At 43.3% G+C, this 14,281-nt stretch overlaps 1 protein-coding gene across 1 annotated transcript in view; it reads right to left on the bottom strand.

The window, feature by feature from the left end:
- Positions 1 to 14,281, bottom strand: part of LOC140729730 (doublecortin domain-containing protein 1-like) — a 537,877-nt gene that overhangs the window by 274,819 nt on the left and 248,777 nt on the right. The window contains exon 13 of the mRNA XM_073049855.1: positions 11,649 to 11,815. Within this exon, the coding sequence (XP_072905956.1) occupies positions 11,649 to 11,815 (167 nt within the window). The remainder of the gene's footprint in view (positions 1 to 11,648; positions 11,816 to 14,281) is intronic.

Here is a 14,281-nt window from a genome sequence, read left to right as displayed (position 1 = left end):
ATGAGAATAGGTTGAGTGAACTCGGCCTTTTCTCCATAGAGCGACAGAGGATGAGAGGTGACCTGATAGATGTGTACAAGATGATGAGAGGCATTGATCGTGTAGATAGTCAGAGGCTTTTTTCCCAGGGCTGAAATGGTTGCCACAAGAGGGCACAGGTTTAAGGTGCTGGGGAGAAGGTACAGAGGAGATGTCAGGGGTAAGTTTTTTACTCAGAGTGCATGGAATGGACTGCCGGCAATGGTGGTGGAGGCGGATACGATAGAGTCTTTTAAGAGACTTTTGAATAGGTACATGGAGCTTAGAAAAAATAGAGGCTATGGGGAAGTCCAGTAATTACTAAGGTAAGGACATGTTCGGCACAACTTTGTGGACCAAAGGGCCAGTATTGTGCTGTAGGTTTTCTATGTTTCTATATGTATATTGAACAGATAAAAATGTGCAAAAAACAGACATAATATATATTTAAAAAGTGAGGTAGTGTTCAAGGGTTCACGCCTGCTCTCTGACATTCATGTACCTCTGGCTCACTGCTAGTGTCTCCAACAGTACCCATTAAGCTCATCTGCCATTTCTCCACACTGCCAAGATCATAGATCTAGGAGCAGAATTAGGACATTTGGCCCATCGAATCTGGGCCATCATTTCCTCATGGCTGATCCTTTTTTCCTCAGTCCTAATCTCCTGCATTCTCCCCATATCCCTTCATGCCCTGACCAATCAAGAATCTATCAATCTCTGTCTTAAATGTACATATAAACTTTGCCTCCACAGCTGCCTGTGGCAATGAATTCCACAGATTCACCACCCACTGCCTAAAGAAATACCTCCTGATCCCAATTCTAAAAGGATGCCCCTCTATTTTCAGGCTGTGTCATCTGGTCTTAGACTCTCCCACCACAGGAAATATCCTCTCCACATCCACTCTAACAATAAAGTTTCAATAAGGTCACCCCTCATTCTCTGAATTCCAGTGAATACAGGCCCAGAGCAATAAAATGCTCTTCATATGGTGAGCTGTTTAATCCTGGAATAATTTTTGTGAACCTCCTTTGAACCCTCTCCAGTTTCAGCCCATCCTTCCTAAGATAAGGTGTCACCAGGTTTGGATATGGCCCAAGTGTGGAGTAAGAGGCACTGAAGCAGGTCGATAGTTCACAAAACTTTATTGCAAACAGTGTTAAAGGGAAAATAAACAATAAATGCTAGGCCAAAGTAGGGCTGTTAACTAAAACTCTCAAAAGGGAAACGAAGCCTATACTGCGGCTGAAAAGAAAATCTAAACATTAAGTGAACACCTTAGGTCTTCAGAGTCTGTTGACTCAGAAGTCCAATCTCTCAGGGAAGGCCGAAAGCACACAGGTAGTGAAGCGTTGCTGTGCTCTGTCCAAGTCTCGACAAGCACTATGATGAATAGTATGAAGTTAAGTACTAACATGATTAAATAATAATTAGCTGACATGTGCAAATTCACAAGCGCAATTACCGTATCTACTGCACTTCCGAATCTGTGGTTGTGACAGGGCCCCCCTCTCTAGGCGCAGCCCCTGAGGCGCCACAAACCTGTGTCCACTGGAAGTCCCGGATCAGCGACTTGTCCAAGATGTCCTTTGCTGGGACCCAAGTAAGTGCTTCTGGACCGTACCCTTCCCAGTCCACAAGGTACTGGACTTTACCATGTACCCGGTGAGATGCCAGGAGGTGCCACACAGTATAGACAAGGGAACCATCTACCAGTCGGGGAGGAGGGGGAGGTGGGGTGACTGGGGCCAGGGGAGAGGTAGTAACCGGCTTGAGCTGGGGAACATGGAATACTGGGTGGTAGATGCAATCTATAGGACACCTTGTTGAGAGCCTTTTCCACTAAACGGTCCCACAGCGCGGTGCCAGTTTCCGGTTCTCAACTTTCCCTTGATGCCAGACAGACCTCCTCTCCTGGTTTGAATGGCCTTACCTGTCAGCGGAGCCAATCAGCCTGCCGGGAATGCTGTTTCTGGGCGCGTGGCAGAGAAGCCCTGGCTCGTCTCCAGGTATGCTTGTAGTGCTGGATCAGCTGTTCAGCAGCAGAAACTCCTACGTTGATCTCCTGATCAGGGAAGAGCAGGGGCTGGAATCCCTTCTGGCATTCAAAGGGAGACATACTGGTGGAGGACGACTGGAGGTTATTGTGGGCGATTTCTGCCCAAACCAATTGGGAGCTCCAGGACGTGGGCTTGGAAGAAGCAAGGCAGTGCAGGGTTGTCTCCAACTCCTGGTTCACTCTCTCAGTCTGGCCATTGGATTGGGGGTGGAAGCCAGACAAGAAGCTGGCCGTGGCTCCTACAAGAGAGCAGAAAGCCTTCCAAAAGCGGGAAGTGAACTGTGGTCCACGATCAGACACTATGTCTTGAGGAAAGCCATGGAGACTGAACACATGTTGAACCATGAGTGTGGCAGTCTCACTCATGGGAGCTTGGGGAGGGCAATGAAGTGGGTAGCCTTGGAAAATTGATCCACAATGACCAAAATGGTGATGTTTCCATTAGACGGAGGCAAACCAGTGATGAAATCTACCGAGAGGTGGGACAACGAGCAGTGGGGCACAGGCAGTGGACATAACAGACCCGCAGGATGCTGGCGTGATGTCTTGTTCCAAGCACAGGTGGGACAGGCAGATACAAAGTCGTGGACATCCTGGGACATAGATGGCCACCAAAATTGTCTCTTTATAAACTCCTGAGTCCGTTGAATCCCAGGATGTCCAGCCAGACGGGAGGAGTGACCTCATTCCAACACCCTGGAAATCACCATAGTAGGGACAAACAGTCAATTGGGAGGTCCCCCATGCGAGCCTGGATCTGATTGTTGGGTGGCCCTCACCTCTGCTTCTATTCCTTCAATCACCGGAGCAGCGATACATGAGCAAGGAAGTATGGGCTCTGCATCGGCATTTCCCTCAGATCTGTCAAACTGCCAGGAGAGCGTTGGCCTTTGTATTCTTGCTGCCAGGATGAGAAGCGAGGACGAAACTGAACCGTGTGAAGAAGAGAGCCCACCGGGCTTGACCAGAGTTGATCACAAGAGAGGTTCTTGTGATCTGTTCAGACCAAGAATGGATACTCTGACCCCTCTCACCAGTGTCACTATTCCTCCAGGGCCTCCTTGACAGCCAGAAGCTCCCGGTTCCCAACGTCATAATTCCTCTCAGCCGGAGTCAAGCGACGGGAAAGAAAGACACAAGGGTGCAGCCGGCTCTCTGCAGACGAGCACTGAGAGAGGACTACATCGGATTCATCCACCTCAACAATGAATGGCTGAGGTGGGTCTGGGTGTTGCAGCAGAGGGGCAGTGGTGAAACATCGCTCTAGCTCTGAAAATGCCTGGTCGGCATTGTTCGCCCAGTGGGATGCTGCCGAGGCCTTCTTGGTGAGTGCATTAATTGGAGCCGCGATAGAGCCGAAATTCCAGATGAAGCGGCGATAAAAGTTCGCAAACCCCATGCTCAATGCCTCCTTAATGTATTCCTCCATGGCCGCCATTTCAGGATGAGGGAAGCAAAGGAGCTGGCCCCAGGGAGGACTAGTGCCAGGTAGGAGGTCTATGGCACAGTCGGATGGCCGGTGTGGGGGCAGGGTCGTGGCCTTTCTTTTACTGAAAACATCAAGGAGATCCGCATATTCAGCCGGAATCCCAGACAGGTCCACATCCCTAGCTGACATAGGAGGGGATTCATGGAATGGAGTTGAGCTGGACCCAGTAAGGTTGAGCTTGTCCCCATTCTTGGAGTACCTTCAGAGACCAATCAATCCGTGGGTTATGTCGGAATAACCAGGGGAGACCAAGTACCAGTGGCAGTTCAGGTGAATTCACCAGATAGAATACTTTATTTTTATAAAGTGATTTAATTACTTTCTTGGGATCTTAGGGCTGCAGGGTGTAAGACGTTCCTCTCCGTTAGCCTGCAGGTCCTTGAAAAGGGATAAACAGATGATCTTTCGGGCTGAGATCCTCCAGGAATGGAAAGGAAGGGGGAAGCATACTCTGTATGTATTACTCGGGACTTCAGCATCTACAGAATCTCTTGTGTTTACAATTGTGGTGTAATATTCTTGGGTGGTGGAGTGGACATACATCTCTACCAAAGGAAGTGTAAGGGGCTCCTTCCCTCCGCTAGCCTGCAGGTCACCTTTGGGCAAGATGTAGCACCTACTTAACCCCCGATCAGGGTCACGTGAAGCCATGGGAGCAGGTGGTGGATGTTTATATGAGCAGCTGATGCATATCCCAAGTACTGATTATGTAACCACTGAGGCCAGGCAGACAATCTCTGAAGAGTATTGATAATGGCTGGAGTCACCATCTCGTAAAGACACTGCCCAGAAGACAATGGAAAACCACTTCAGGAGAAAAAATTGCCAGGAACAATCACGGTCAAAAGACCACAATTGCCCAAGTCATATGACACGACACATAATGATGATGATGAGCTTAGGATCCAATAATACCAATCATTCACATGTTTAAAATGATCTATGTAAAGAAGGAATTTAAAAACAAAAAAAGATGAGAAATGGAGAAATAATTGAAATAATTACTTTTAAAATTTCCAGTGACATCTACAGTTGTAGTACCACAGGACTCTGCCTGAGGTTTCTTTTTTGGATGCTGCCTGTCTTGTCCTTGACTCTTTTACACTCCTAATGTTATAATTGAACAATGTGGTAAATATAATGCAAACAGCATTAGAATGAAAAGATTGATTGAAAAATTTAAATGGATTTCAGTTCAATGCTTCATAGTAATGATAAATTCTGCACAAGAATCCTTACATAATTCAACTTTGTTTTTACTCGTTCATAGAGAGTAAAATAGAATTTTTTAGAATTGTGCCCAAAAGTAGAATTTCCATTTGATTTTAGGACTTGCATCAATCAACCTAATTAGTGTACATAATGATTAAGTTACTGGACTAGAACTCAGAGAACTGAATTTCTAATCCAGACATCAAATTCTATCCCAGTATCGGGCATATGCAATTAAGCAATTAAATAAACGAAGAATACATTATACAGAAAGATGCCAGAAATATCATGAAGGATGCCATCCACCCTAAACTATGGATGATGGTGAACCCAAGTGCAGAATAAGGTCTAGAATTAACTCGGAGTCAGGCTGGAAATAGACAGAATAACACAAACAAAATGCAAAGGTGAAATCACAAACAGTAATACTAGAAAGGGAACTCCTATGATTGAGCACTGAGTGCTCAGCATGAGGCCTTTAAGTACAGACATTCCATGAAGGAATGTGGATGGCAATTATTGGCAGTCTGAGTTTTAAGGGGACAGCGGCAGCTAATCATACTCTGGGGAATTGTAGTGCCAAAACTTGGATGCCGGCAGCTGTTCTGTCAGGACCATGACAGATAACAATTTACCTCTTTAATGAAATTTGAGGATGAAATCATGTTTCTCTTTCCCAAGTTCAGTGAGATCAAGGCACTTTTCATCATCAGAAAACATAGAACATAGAGCATTACAGCACAGTAGAGGCCCTTCAGCCCACAATTTTGAACCAACCCTTTGACCTACTCTCAGATCATTCTAACCCTACGCTCTCACACAGCTCTCCATTTTTCTATCATCCATGTACCCATCTAAGTCTCTTAAATGTTCCTTATGTATCTGCCTCTACCACCACCCCTGCTGGGGTGTTCCACACACCAACCACTCTCTATATAAAAAGTATGCACTTTTGACACTCCCCATATACCTTCCTCCAATCACCTTAATATTATATTGCCTTGTATTAGCATGCCTGCCCTGGGAAAGCAAGTCCCTGGCTGTAAAAATAGCTGGCAGAAAGAATCACAACCTTAAAACGCTACATCACTCCACATCATAATTCCACATCTCACTGGTGGTTTTAAATAAAATCCACTGTAAACAGTGTAACTCCACCATGAGTGGTCACAAGGCTGCCTGTGAAAGGAGGAGGGTTAGGCATGGGGCTAGCAACCCCATCCAGTAAATGCAAATATCTAATCAGTCAATCATGAGGCAGCAGCTCAATGCATAAAAGCATGCAGACATATTAGTTGTTGTTCAGAACAAACATCAGAATGGGGAAGAAATGTAATCTAAGTGACTTTGACTGTGGAATGATTGTTGGTGGCAGATGGGGTGGTTTGAGTATCTCAGAAACTGCTGATCTTCTGGCACTTTCATGCATAACAGACACTAGAGTTTACAGAGAATGGTGAGACTAACAAAAACACATCCAATGAGCTACAGTTCTTTGGGTAGAAATGTCTTATTAATGAGAGAGGTCAGAGGAGAATGACCAGACTGGTTCAAGCTGACAGGAAGGTGACAGTAACTCAAATAACCACACGTTACAACAGTGGTGTGCAGAAGAGCATTTCTGAACGCACAACACATTGAACCTTGAAGTGTATCGGCTACAACAGCAGAAGACCACTAATGGACAATTAGTGGCTACTTTAGTTGGTCCAGGAGGTATATCGTGACCAAATTTCTCCTCAGCCTTCTATGTTCTAAAGTCCCAACTTAACTAATCTTTCCTCTTAATAAATCTTTTCCAATGGTGACAACATCCTTATAATAATTCCTACATTTTGAATCTCACCTTAAGTGTACTGTGAGTTCAAAGGAAAGAATGAGAGGGCCATGTTGAGAAAGTGTTAATGACTATAGTATCAAAAGATTTAGAGCAGGAAAAGAAAGGAGAGAGAAACAAAATGGGGGAGAATTTTTTTAACTGGAACACATCAGGCTTCAATGGGACATTATAAAAATGTAGAGGAGATTCACCAGGATGCCACCTGGATTACAGAGCATGTCTTATGAGGATAGGTTGAGCGAGCTAGGATTTTCTCTTTGGAGTAAAGGAGGATGAGCGGTGACGATAGAGCTGTTCGAGATTATAAGAGGCATAGGTAGAGTCACTAACCAGAGACTTTTACTCAGGACAGAAATGAATAATGCAAGGAGGCTTTATTTTTAGATGATTGGACGAAAGTATAGGAGGGACGTCAGAGGTAAATTTTTACAAAGAGAGTGGTGGGTGCATGGGAAATTTCAATCCAATTAATTTTCAATTAATGGATCTGTTCTTAATAACTACTAGCAAGCTAACGGAAGAAGTTGACAACAACATTAGCAATTTGCTACAACATCGAACAATATAGCACAGTACAGGCCATTTAGTCCACACTGTTGTGTCAAATCTTTAAACTAGTCCAACATCAATCTAACCCTGCCCTCTCCCATAGCCCTCCATTTTTCTTTCATCCATGTTCCATGTCTCTTAAATGTCCCTAATGTATCTGCCTCCATCACCAGCCCTGGCAATGCATTCCATACTCTCTGTGTAAGAATTGTCTCTGATATCCTCCTTATTCTTTATATCAATCACCTAAATGGATTAGCCGTTTCCACCTTGGGAAAAGGTCTCTGGCTGCCCACTCTATCTATACCTCTTATAACCATATAATAATTACAGCATGGAAACAGGCCATTTCAGCCCTTCTAGTCCGTGCCAAATGCTTATTCTCACCTAGTCCCACCTACCTGCATTCAGCCAATAACCCTCCATTCCTTTCCTGTCCGTATACCTATCCAATTTTTTTTTAAATGACAAAAATCGAACCTGCCTCTACTACTTCTACTGGAAGCTCGTTCCACATAGCTACCAATCTCTGAGTAAAGAAGTTCCCCCTCGTGTTACCCCTTATCATTATGCACTCCACATTCAAGTCACCTCTCATCCTCCTTCACTCAAAAGAGAAAAGCCCTAGCTCACTCAACTTCTCCTGATAAATCATGCCCCCTAATGAAGACAGCATCCTCGTAAATATCTTCTGCACCCTCTCTAAAGCTTCCACATTCTTCCTAAAATGAGATGACAAAACTAAATGCAATACTCCAAGTCACAAACAAGAGAAAATCTACAGATGTTGGAAATGCAAGCAATACACAAAAAATGCTGGGGCAACTCGGCAGGCCAGGCAACATCTAAGGAAAAGAGTAGAGCTGAGGAGATGAGGAGGAGTCAGAGTAAGTAACTCTTTTAAACTGACCGCATTTTTTTCCTGCAGTCCTAGTGAAGCATCTTGGCCTGAAACATCAACTGTTTCCTTTTTTCCATAGATGCTGCCTGGCCTGCTGAGTTTTTCCAGCATTTTGTGTGTTAAAATGAATGTCACTTCTCAAGCCAGTTTTGCATCCTGTCAATGTCCCATTGTAACCTGTGACAACCTTGGACATTATCCACAACACTACCCAACTTTGTTCATAGTTAAATATTTTTCTTTTATTTTTATATTCCAATGTTTCTATCAAGGCAAGTGCAACACCCTGGGAAAGGTTTCACTGCTAATCTCAATATCACCAAGACCAAGGAGATGGTGGTGGACTTTAGGAGATCTAGGCCTCATATGGAGCCAGTGATCATTAATGGAGAATGTGTGGAGCAGGTTAAGACCTACAAGTATCTGGGAGTACAGTTAGACGAGAAGCTAGACTGGACTGCCAACACAGATGCCTTGTGCAGGAAGGCACAGAGTCGACTGTACTTCCTAAGAAGGTTGGCGTCATTCAATGTCTGTAGTGAGATGCTGAAGATGTTCTATAGGTCAGTTGTGGAGAGCGCCCTCTTCTTTGTGGTGGCGTGTTGGGGAGGAAGCATTAAGAAGAGGGACGCCTCACGTCTTAATAAGCTGGTAAGGAAGGCGGGCTCTGTCGTGGGCAAAGTACTGGAGAGTTTAACATCGGTAGCTGAGCGAAGGGCGCTGAGTAGGCTACGGTCAATTATGGATAACTCTGAACATCCTCTACATAGCACCATCCAGAGACAGAGAAGCAGTTTCAGCGACAGGTTACTATCGATGCAATGCTCCTCAGACAGGATGAAGAGGTCAATACTCCCCAATGCCATTAGGCTTTACAATTCTACCGCCAGGACTTAAGAACTTTTTAAAAGCTATTATTAATGCTTTTTGAGATAGTGATTTAGATGCATATCATATTTTTTACTGAGTTAAGTATTGTATGTAATTAGTTTTGCTACAACAAGTGTATGGGACATTGGAAAAAAGTTGAATTTCCCCATGGGGATGAATAAAGTATCTATCTATCTATCTATCTATCTATCTATCTATCTATCTATCTATCTATCTAATGTAATAGCCTTTCTGTAGAAGCAGTGTTTGGGTTATGGTTAGAGATCACGGGAGCTTTGGAATGTGAGCCGTCCAATGAAGGGAGTGTGTTTTCATGTTGTGTGCCTGACACCAGGGTGTGCTGGGTCTTTTGTTCAGCAGGAGATGAAGGGAGAAGACGCCAGAGAGAAGAAGTCATAGGACTCGACCCAGAGCGGGGCCATGATTCGACGAAGCCCGGGGAGATCAAAGGAGGATCGGTGACGGGGGAAACCGTGAGCTCCAACTTGTGCACATTAGACTGTTTCATTAAAATGGGCCCTTTTCTTTTATTTTGCTTTTTCTTTACTAATCCTTTAGTCAAATTAAGAATTATAAAGCTAAATCGTTTAATTGTATGCAGTGTACTGTCTGTTGTTTCGTAGTACTTATTTGAAACAAGGTAACACAAACAGGAGGTTTCGGGGTGAGCTCGCACCTCAATCTCACACGTTTGGTGGGGCCAGAGATTGTCTTCCTTAGACTTACTCAGATGGAGTGTTTCACCAGCATTAAAACTTCACTTCTCCATGACGTCAACATCACAAAGTGCAGACATATTTTTCCTGATAAATAATAAATTTTGCCAAATACTTTAAGAAATATTTAATTGCAATATATTCCTTCAGTTCACGATCACTATGTGTTTAATATTTTCTTTTACATACTTCATAGCATATTTACTTTTGTTAAGTAAACAATGTATCGTAAATTAACTTAACTTACTACGTTAAGTAACTCTACCATGGACGGTCCCAAGCCCGGTTATGGAAGGAGGAGAGTTGGTCATGGGGCTAGCAACCCCATCCCGTAAAAACCCAGAGCTACAGTAAGACCAACAGAAGCTCCAAAGAAGTCATCCCTGGGAGGAGAAAGATCTTCGATGGGATATTCCCAGGGACGACTTGAAAGACTAGCCCAGGACAGAGGACTTAAGCAAGCTGCTATCAGTCGCCTATTCCCCAAACAGGGTGATTGGCTTAAGTAAAAGTAAGTAAGTGCCACATTAAGTAGGTTCAGCAGAATCACCAAGGGAATTATTTTTAGAGAGATTAGCATGTATTGACATGTGTTCATTATGTGATAACATTAGTGTATATTCATTATGTGATGTGCTGTATGCATGGGCGATCATGATCTTTCCATGATTATGATTGTTCTTGGCAATTTTTTTCTCCAGAAGTGGTTGTCATTGTCTTCTTCTGGGCAGTATCTTTACAAGATGGGTGACCCTAGCCTTTATCAATACTCCTCAGAGATTGTTTGCCTGGCGTTACTGGTCGCATAACCAGACTTGTGATATGCACCAGCTGCTCACATGACCATTCACCACCTGCTCCCGTGGCTTCACGTGATCCTGATTGGGGTTGGAGGGAGGGTTGCTAAGCAGGTGCTACACCTTGCCAAAGGGTGACGTACAGGCAGGATGACAATGGTATGTCAGGCTGGTGTCCCCGTAGAGTTTCCATTTGCCATCATTCAGGTGACCATTCAAACATGAAAAATTTCTCCTTGCTCTGCTAACAGGCAGATACCAGGATAAAACCAAGACCAAGGGATATTGCAACCTTCTCTGATATGTCTTGATCAGGGCTTCCCAATCTTTTTAATGCCATGGACCCCTACCAATAACCAAGGGGTCTGTGGACCCCAGATTGGGAACCCTTGGTCTGGAGACATAATCTCAAAAAAGCAAAGTCAATTAAATCACACTTCTTCACATTCTGATGTCTGTTTTGAACAACAACTAAACCTCTTCACTACATCTGCATGCTTCTGTGCATTGAGTTGCTGCCACATGATTAACTGATTAGATACTTGTGTTAGTGAACAGGTGTACCTAATAAAGTGACCACTGAATGTATGTCACCATATACTACCCTGGGGTTTATACTTTTGTTGACATTCACAGTAGAACAAAGAAATTCAGCAGAATCATTGACAGCTATACACAAAGACTGACAATCAATGAGCAAAAGACAATTGTGCAAATGCAGAAGAAGATGATTGATAGATAAAAAAAACAGAGGACATGAGTTACAGAGCCCTTGAAAGTGAGTCCATAGGTTGGGTCGTCAGTTCCATGTTGAGGTGAGTGAAGTTATGCATGTTGGTTCAGAAGCCTGATGGTCGAAGGGTAATAACTGTTCCAGAACCTGGTGGTATGGAACCACAGGCTCCTTCCTGATTATTAAAGGGTAATACCTGTTCCTGAACCTGTTGATGTGGGACCATCAGCCCTTTCCTGTTGGTTGAAGGGTGATAACTGTTCCTGAACCTGTTGATGTGAGACCATAAGCCCCTTGATGTTGGTTGAAGAGTGATAACTGTTCTTGAACTTGGTGACATGGGACTACAGGATCCATCCTGATGGCAGCAGCAAGAAGACAGCATATACAAAAGAAAAGGTCACTCTAAGTTCACAGAAAGAAACAAGCATATTATTTACCTGTACTCCTCTCCGTAAGATACCCAAACCTTCTGGCCATTTTTGAGAGAGAGTGGATTTCTTATTTCGTGTCCCTTTTCATCAAACAGCCGAGTAGGACTGAGGTTAAGACCTGACGAATAGCATCCCGGTGAGTACTGGAGCCTTTGGCAAATTAGCTGAAGAAGCTGTTGTGGAACCGTAGGAAAAAAAGACTTGAGGTGAAAAAACTGTGACAGATCTTGCACAATTGTAAATCTAACACACATTAATTAAGTTCAAATGAATGCTTGGGGAGTGTGAAATGTTTGAATTGTTTATCTTGTTAGAAACCGAAGGGAACACAGCGTTTTTACCAGCAGGGGGTGCAACAGTACAACCACTAGCTCTGACCCTTGCTCCCGTGCTGTTCACAGACACAGAACTGCATGGTTGCCTGCACTCTCCTTGTTTCCTAAAGTCTCAGTTCATGTCGTTGACCCTATCCAGCACAGATTTCCTCCAAAACCAGTAGGCATATGCCAGACGATATTGAGGAACTGAAATGTTCAACTGCTCAAATAAAGGATGGGTGATGATTGACTACGCAGGGGAGACACCACCATTGACACCCCAAGTTTGTCTGCTGCAACAGTTTGATTGTCCTTAAAAGTATTAGAATCTACCTAAGTGCTCGAAGCAGAACCCCCACAAAGGTTGGAAAAAAATCTTTTGGAACATAGAATCCAGAATCAGAATCAAGTTTTATATCACTGGCTTATGCAGTGAAATTTTCTGTTATGCAGCAGTACAATACAATACATAGTCATAAAAACAATAAATTACAATGAGAAGTATACATTAGAAAATAAATTAAGTAAGTAGTGCAAAAAGAGAGGTGGAAAAAATACTGAGGAAGTGTTCATGGGTTCATTGCCAATTCGGAAATCTGGTGGTGGAGAGGAAGAAGCTGTTCCTGAAGCATTGAGTGTGTGACTTCAAGTCAAGTCAAGTCACCTTTTATTGTCATTTTGACCATAACTGCTGGTACAGTACACAGTAAAAACGAGACAATGTTTTTCAGGACCATGGTGCTACATGAACAATACAAAAACTACTCTGAACTACATAAACCAACACAAAAACTACACTAGACTACAGACCTACCCAGGACTGCATAAAGAAACGCTCCTGTACCTCTTCCTTGATGGTAGCAATGAGAAGAGGGCATAGAACAGTATAGCACTGTTAAAACCCTTCAGCCCACAGTGTTGTGCCTACCATTTACCTGTGCTAAGACTCCTCACACCCACAAAGCCCTCCATTTTTCTATCATCCATGTGCAATATAAGAGTTTTCTAAATGCCCGTAATGTGTCTGCCTCTCCCAGCAGGATATCCCACACGCTCATCATTCTCTATGTTAAAACACTTACCTCACTGGCTGCTTGTTTGACACTCTCACCGCCCTCTTAAAAAACTCCCCCTCAAGTTCCCTTTAAACATTTCACCTTTCACCCTTAACCCATGACCTTTGTTCTAGTCTCACCCAACCTCAGAGGAAAGTTCCTGCTTGCATTTGCCCTATCTATACCCCTCATAATCTAAATATAACTCTATCATATCTCCCCTCATTCTCCTACACTCAGGGAATAAAGTCCTAACCTATTGAACCTTTCCCTATAACTCAGATCCTCAGTACAGGGTGAGTAAGAAGACTTCACTTTCCTTTCTTTGCTGGAATTGAAGGAGAAAACAAGAGAGAACTACTTTGGAGGAACTCAGCAGGTCAGGCAGCATCAATGGAAATGAATAAATAGTAGACAGTTCAGGCTTCTCAGCCTAACATGTCAACTGTTTGTTCATTTCCATAGATACTGCCTGGCCTGTAGGGTTCCTCCAGTATTTTGTGTGTATTTCTCTAGATTTCCAGCATCTGAAGGATCTCTTGTGTTTATGAGAACAATTCTTGACGGATTTTGGGTGCCTACAGATGTAAAAGTTATGGTGCATTAATTACTAAAAGCAACAGCAGGTCAATTATTTGATGTCTTATAATGGTAACGACACGAAATGTCAAAGAAAGAAACAAACAAAAGAACTTCAAAATGTATTAATTCTCATTGAGACCAATCTAATTTTGAAAGGCCTTGATAGAGTGGATGTTTCCTATGGTGGGGGAGTCTAGAACCAGAGGCACAGCCTCAAGAGAAGAAGGCCATCCCACTTGAACAGAGATGAGGAGGAATTTCTTTAGCCAGAAGACTGTGGAGGCCAAGTCATTGGGTATATTTAAAGTGGAAGTTGATAGGTTCTTAATTATTAAGAGTATCTAAGATTACAGGGAGAAGGGAGGAGAATGAGGTTGAGAGGGTTAATAAATCAGCCATAATGGAATGCCAGAGCAAGCTCAATGGGCTGAATAGTCTAATTCTGCTCCTATGACTAATGGTCTTAGCAACTATGCAAGAACGGCAAAGTATCATCCAAAAGTCTTTTCTTCACATAAAAACACTCATATGTAGTAGATGTAAAAAGCAATGGTAGGCTTCCAAGCAATGTATCTGAATAATTCGGTCTTAAAACTGCCTTTCCATTTTCTCATTACTTAACAAATGAAACTGTAAGTTGTTTATTTAAAAATCTTAATAGGACTTCAACAATAATTGAACACAT

Source organism: Hemitrygon akajei, chromosome 6 (genome assembly GCF_048418815.1).
Source record: "Hemitrygon akajei chromosome 6, sHemAka1.3, whole genome shotgun sequence".
Classification (NCBI taxonomy): Eukaryota; Metazoa; Chordata; class Chondrichthyes; order Myliobatiformes; family Dasyatidae; genus Hemitrygon; species Hemitrygon akajei.
Note: the sequence above shows the minus strand (reverse complement) of the source record. Positions and strands in the feature narration are given on the sequence as shown.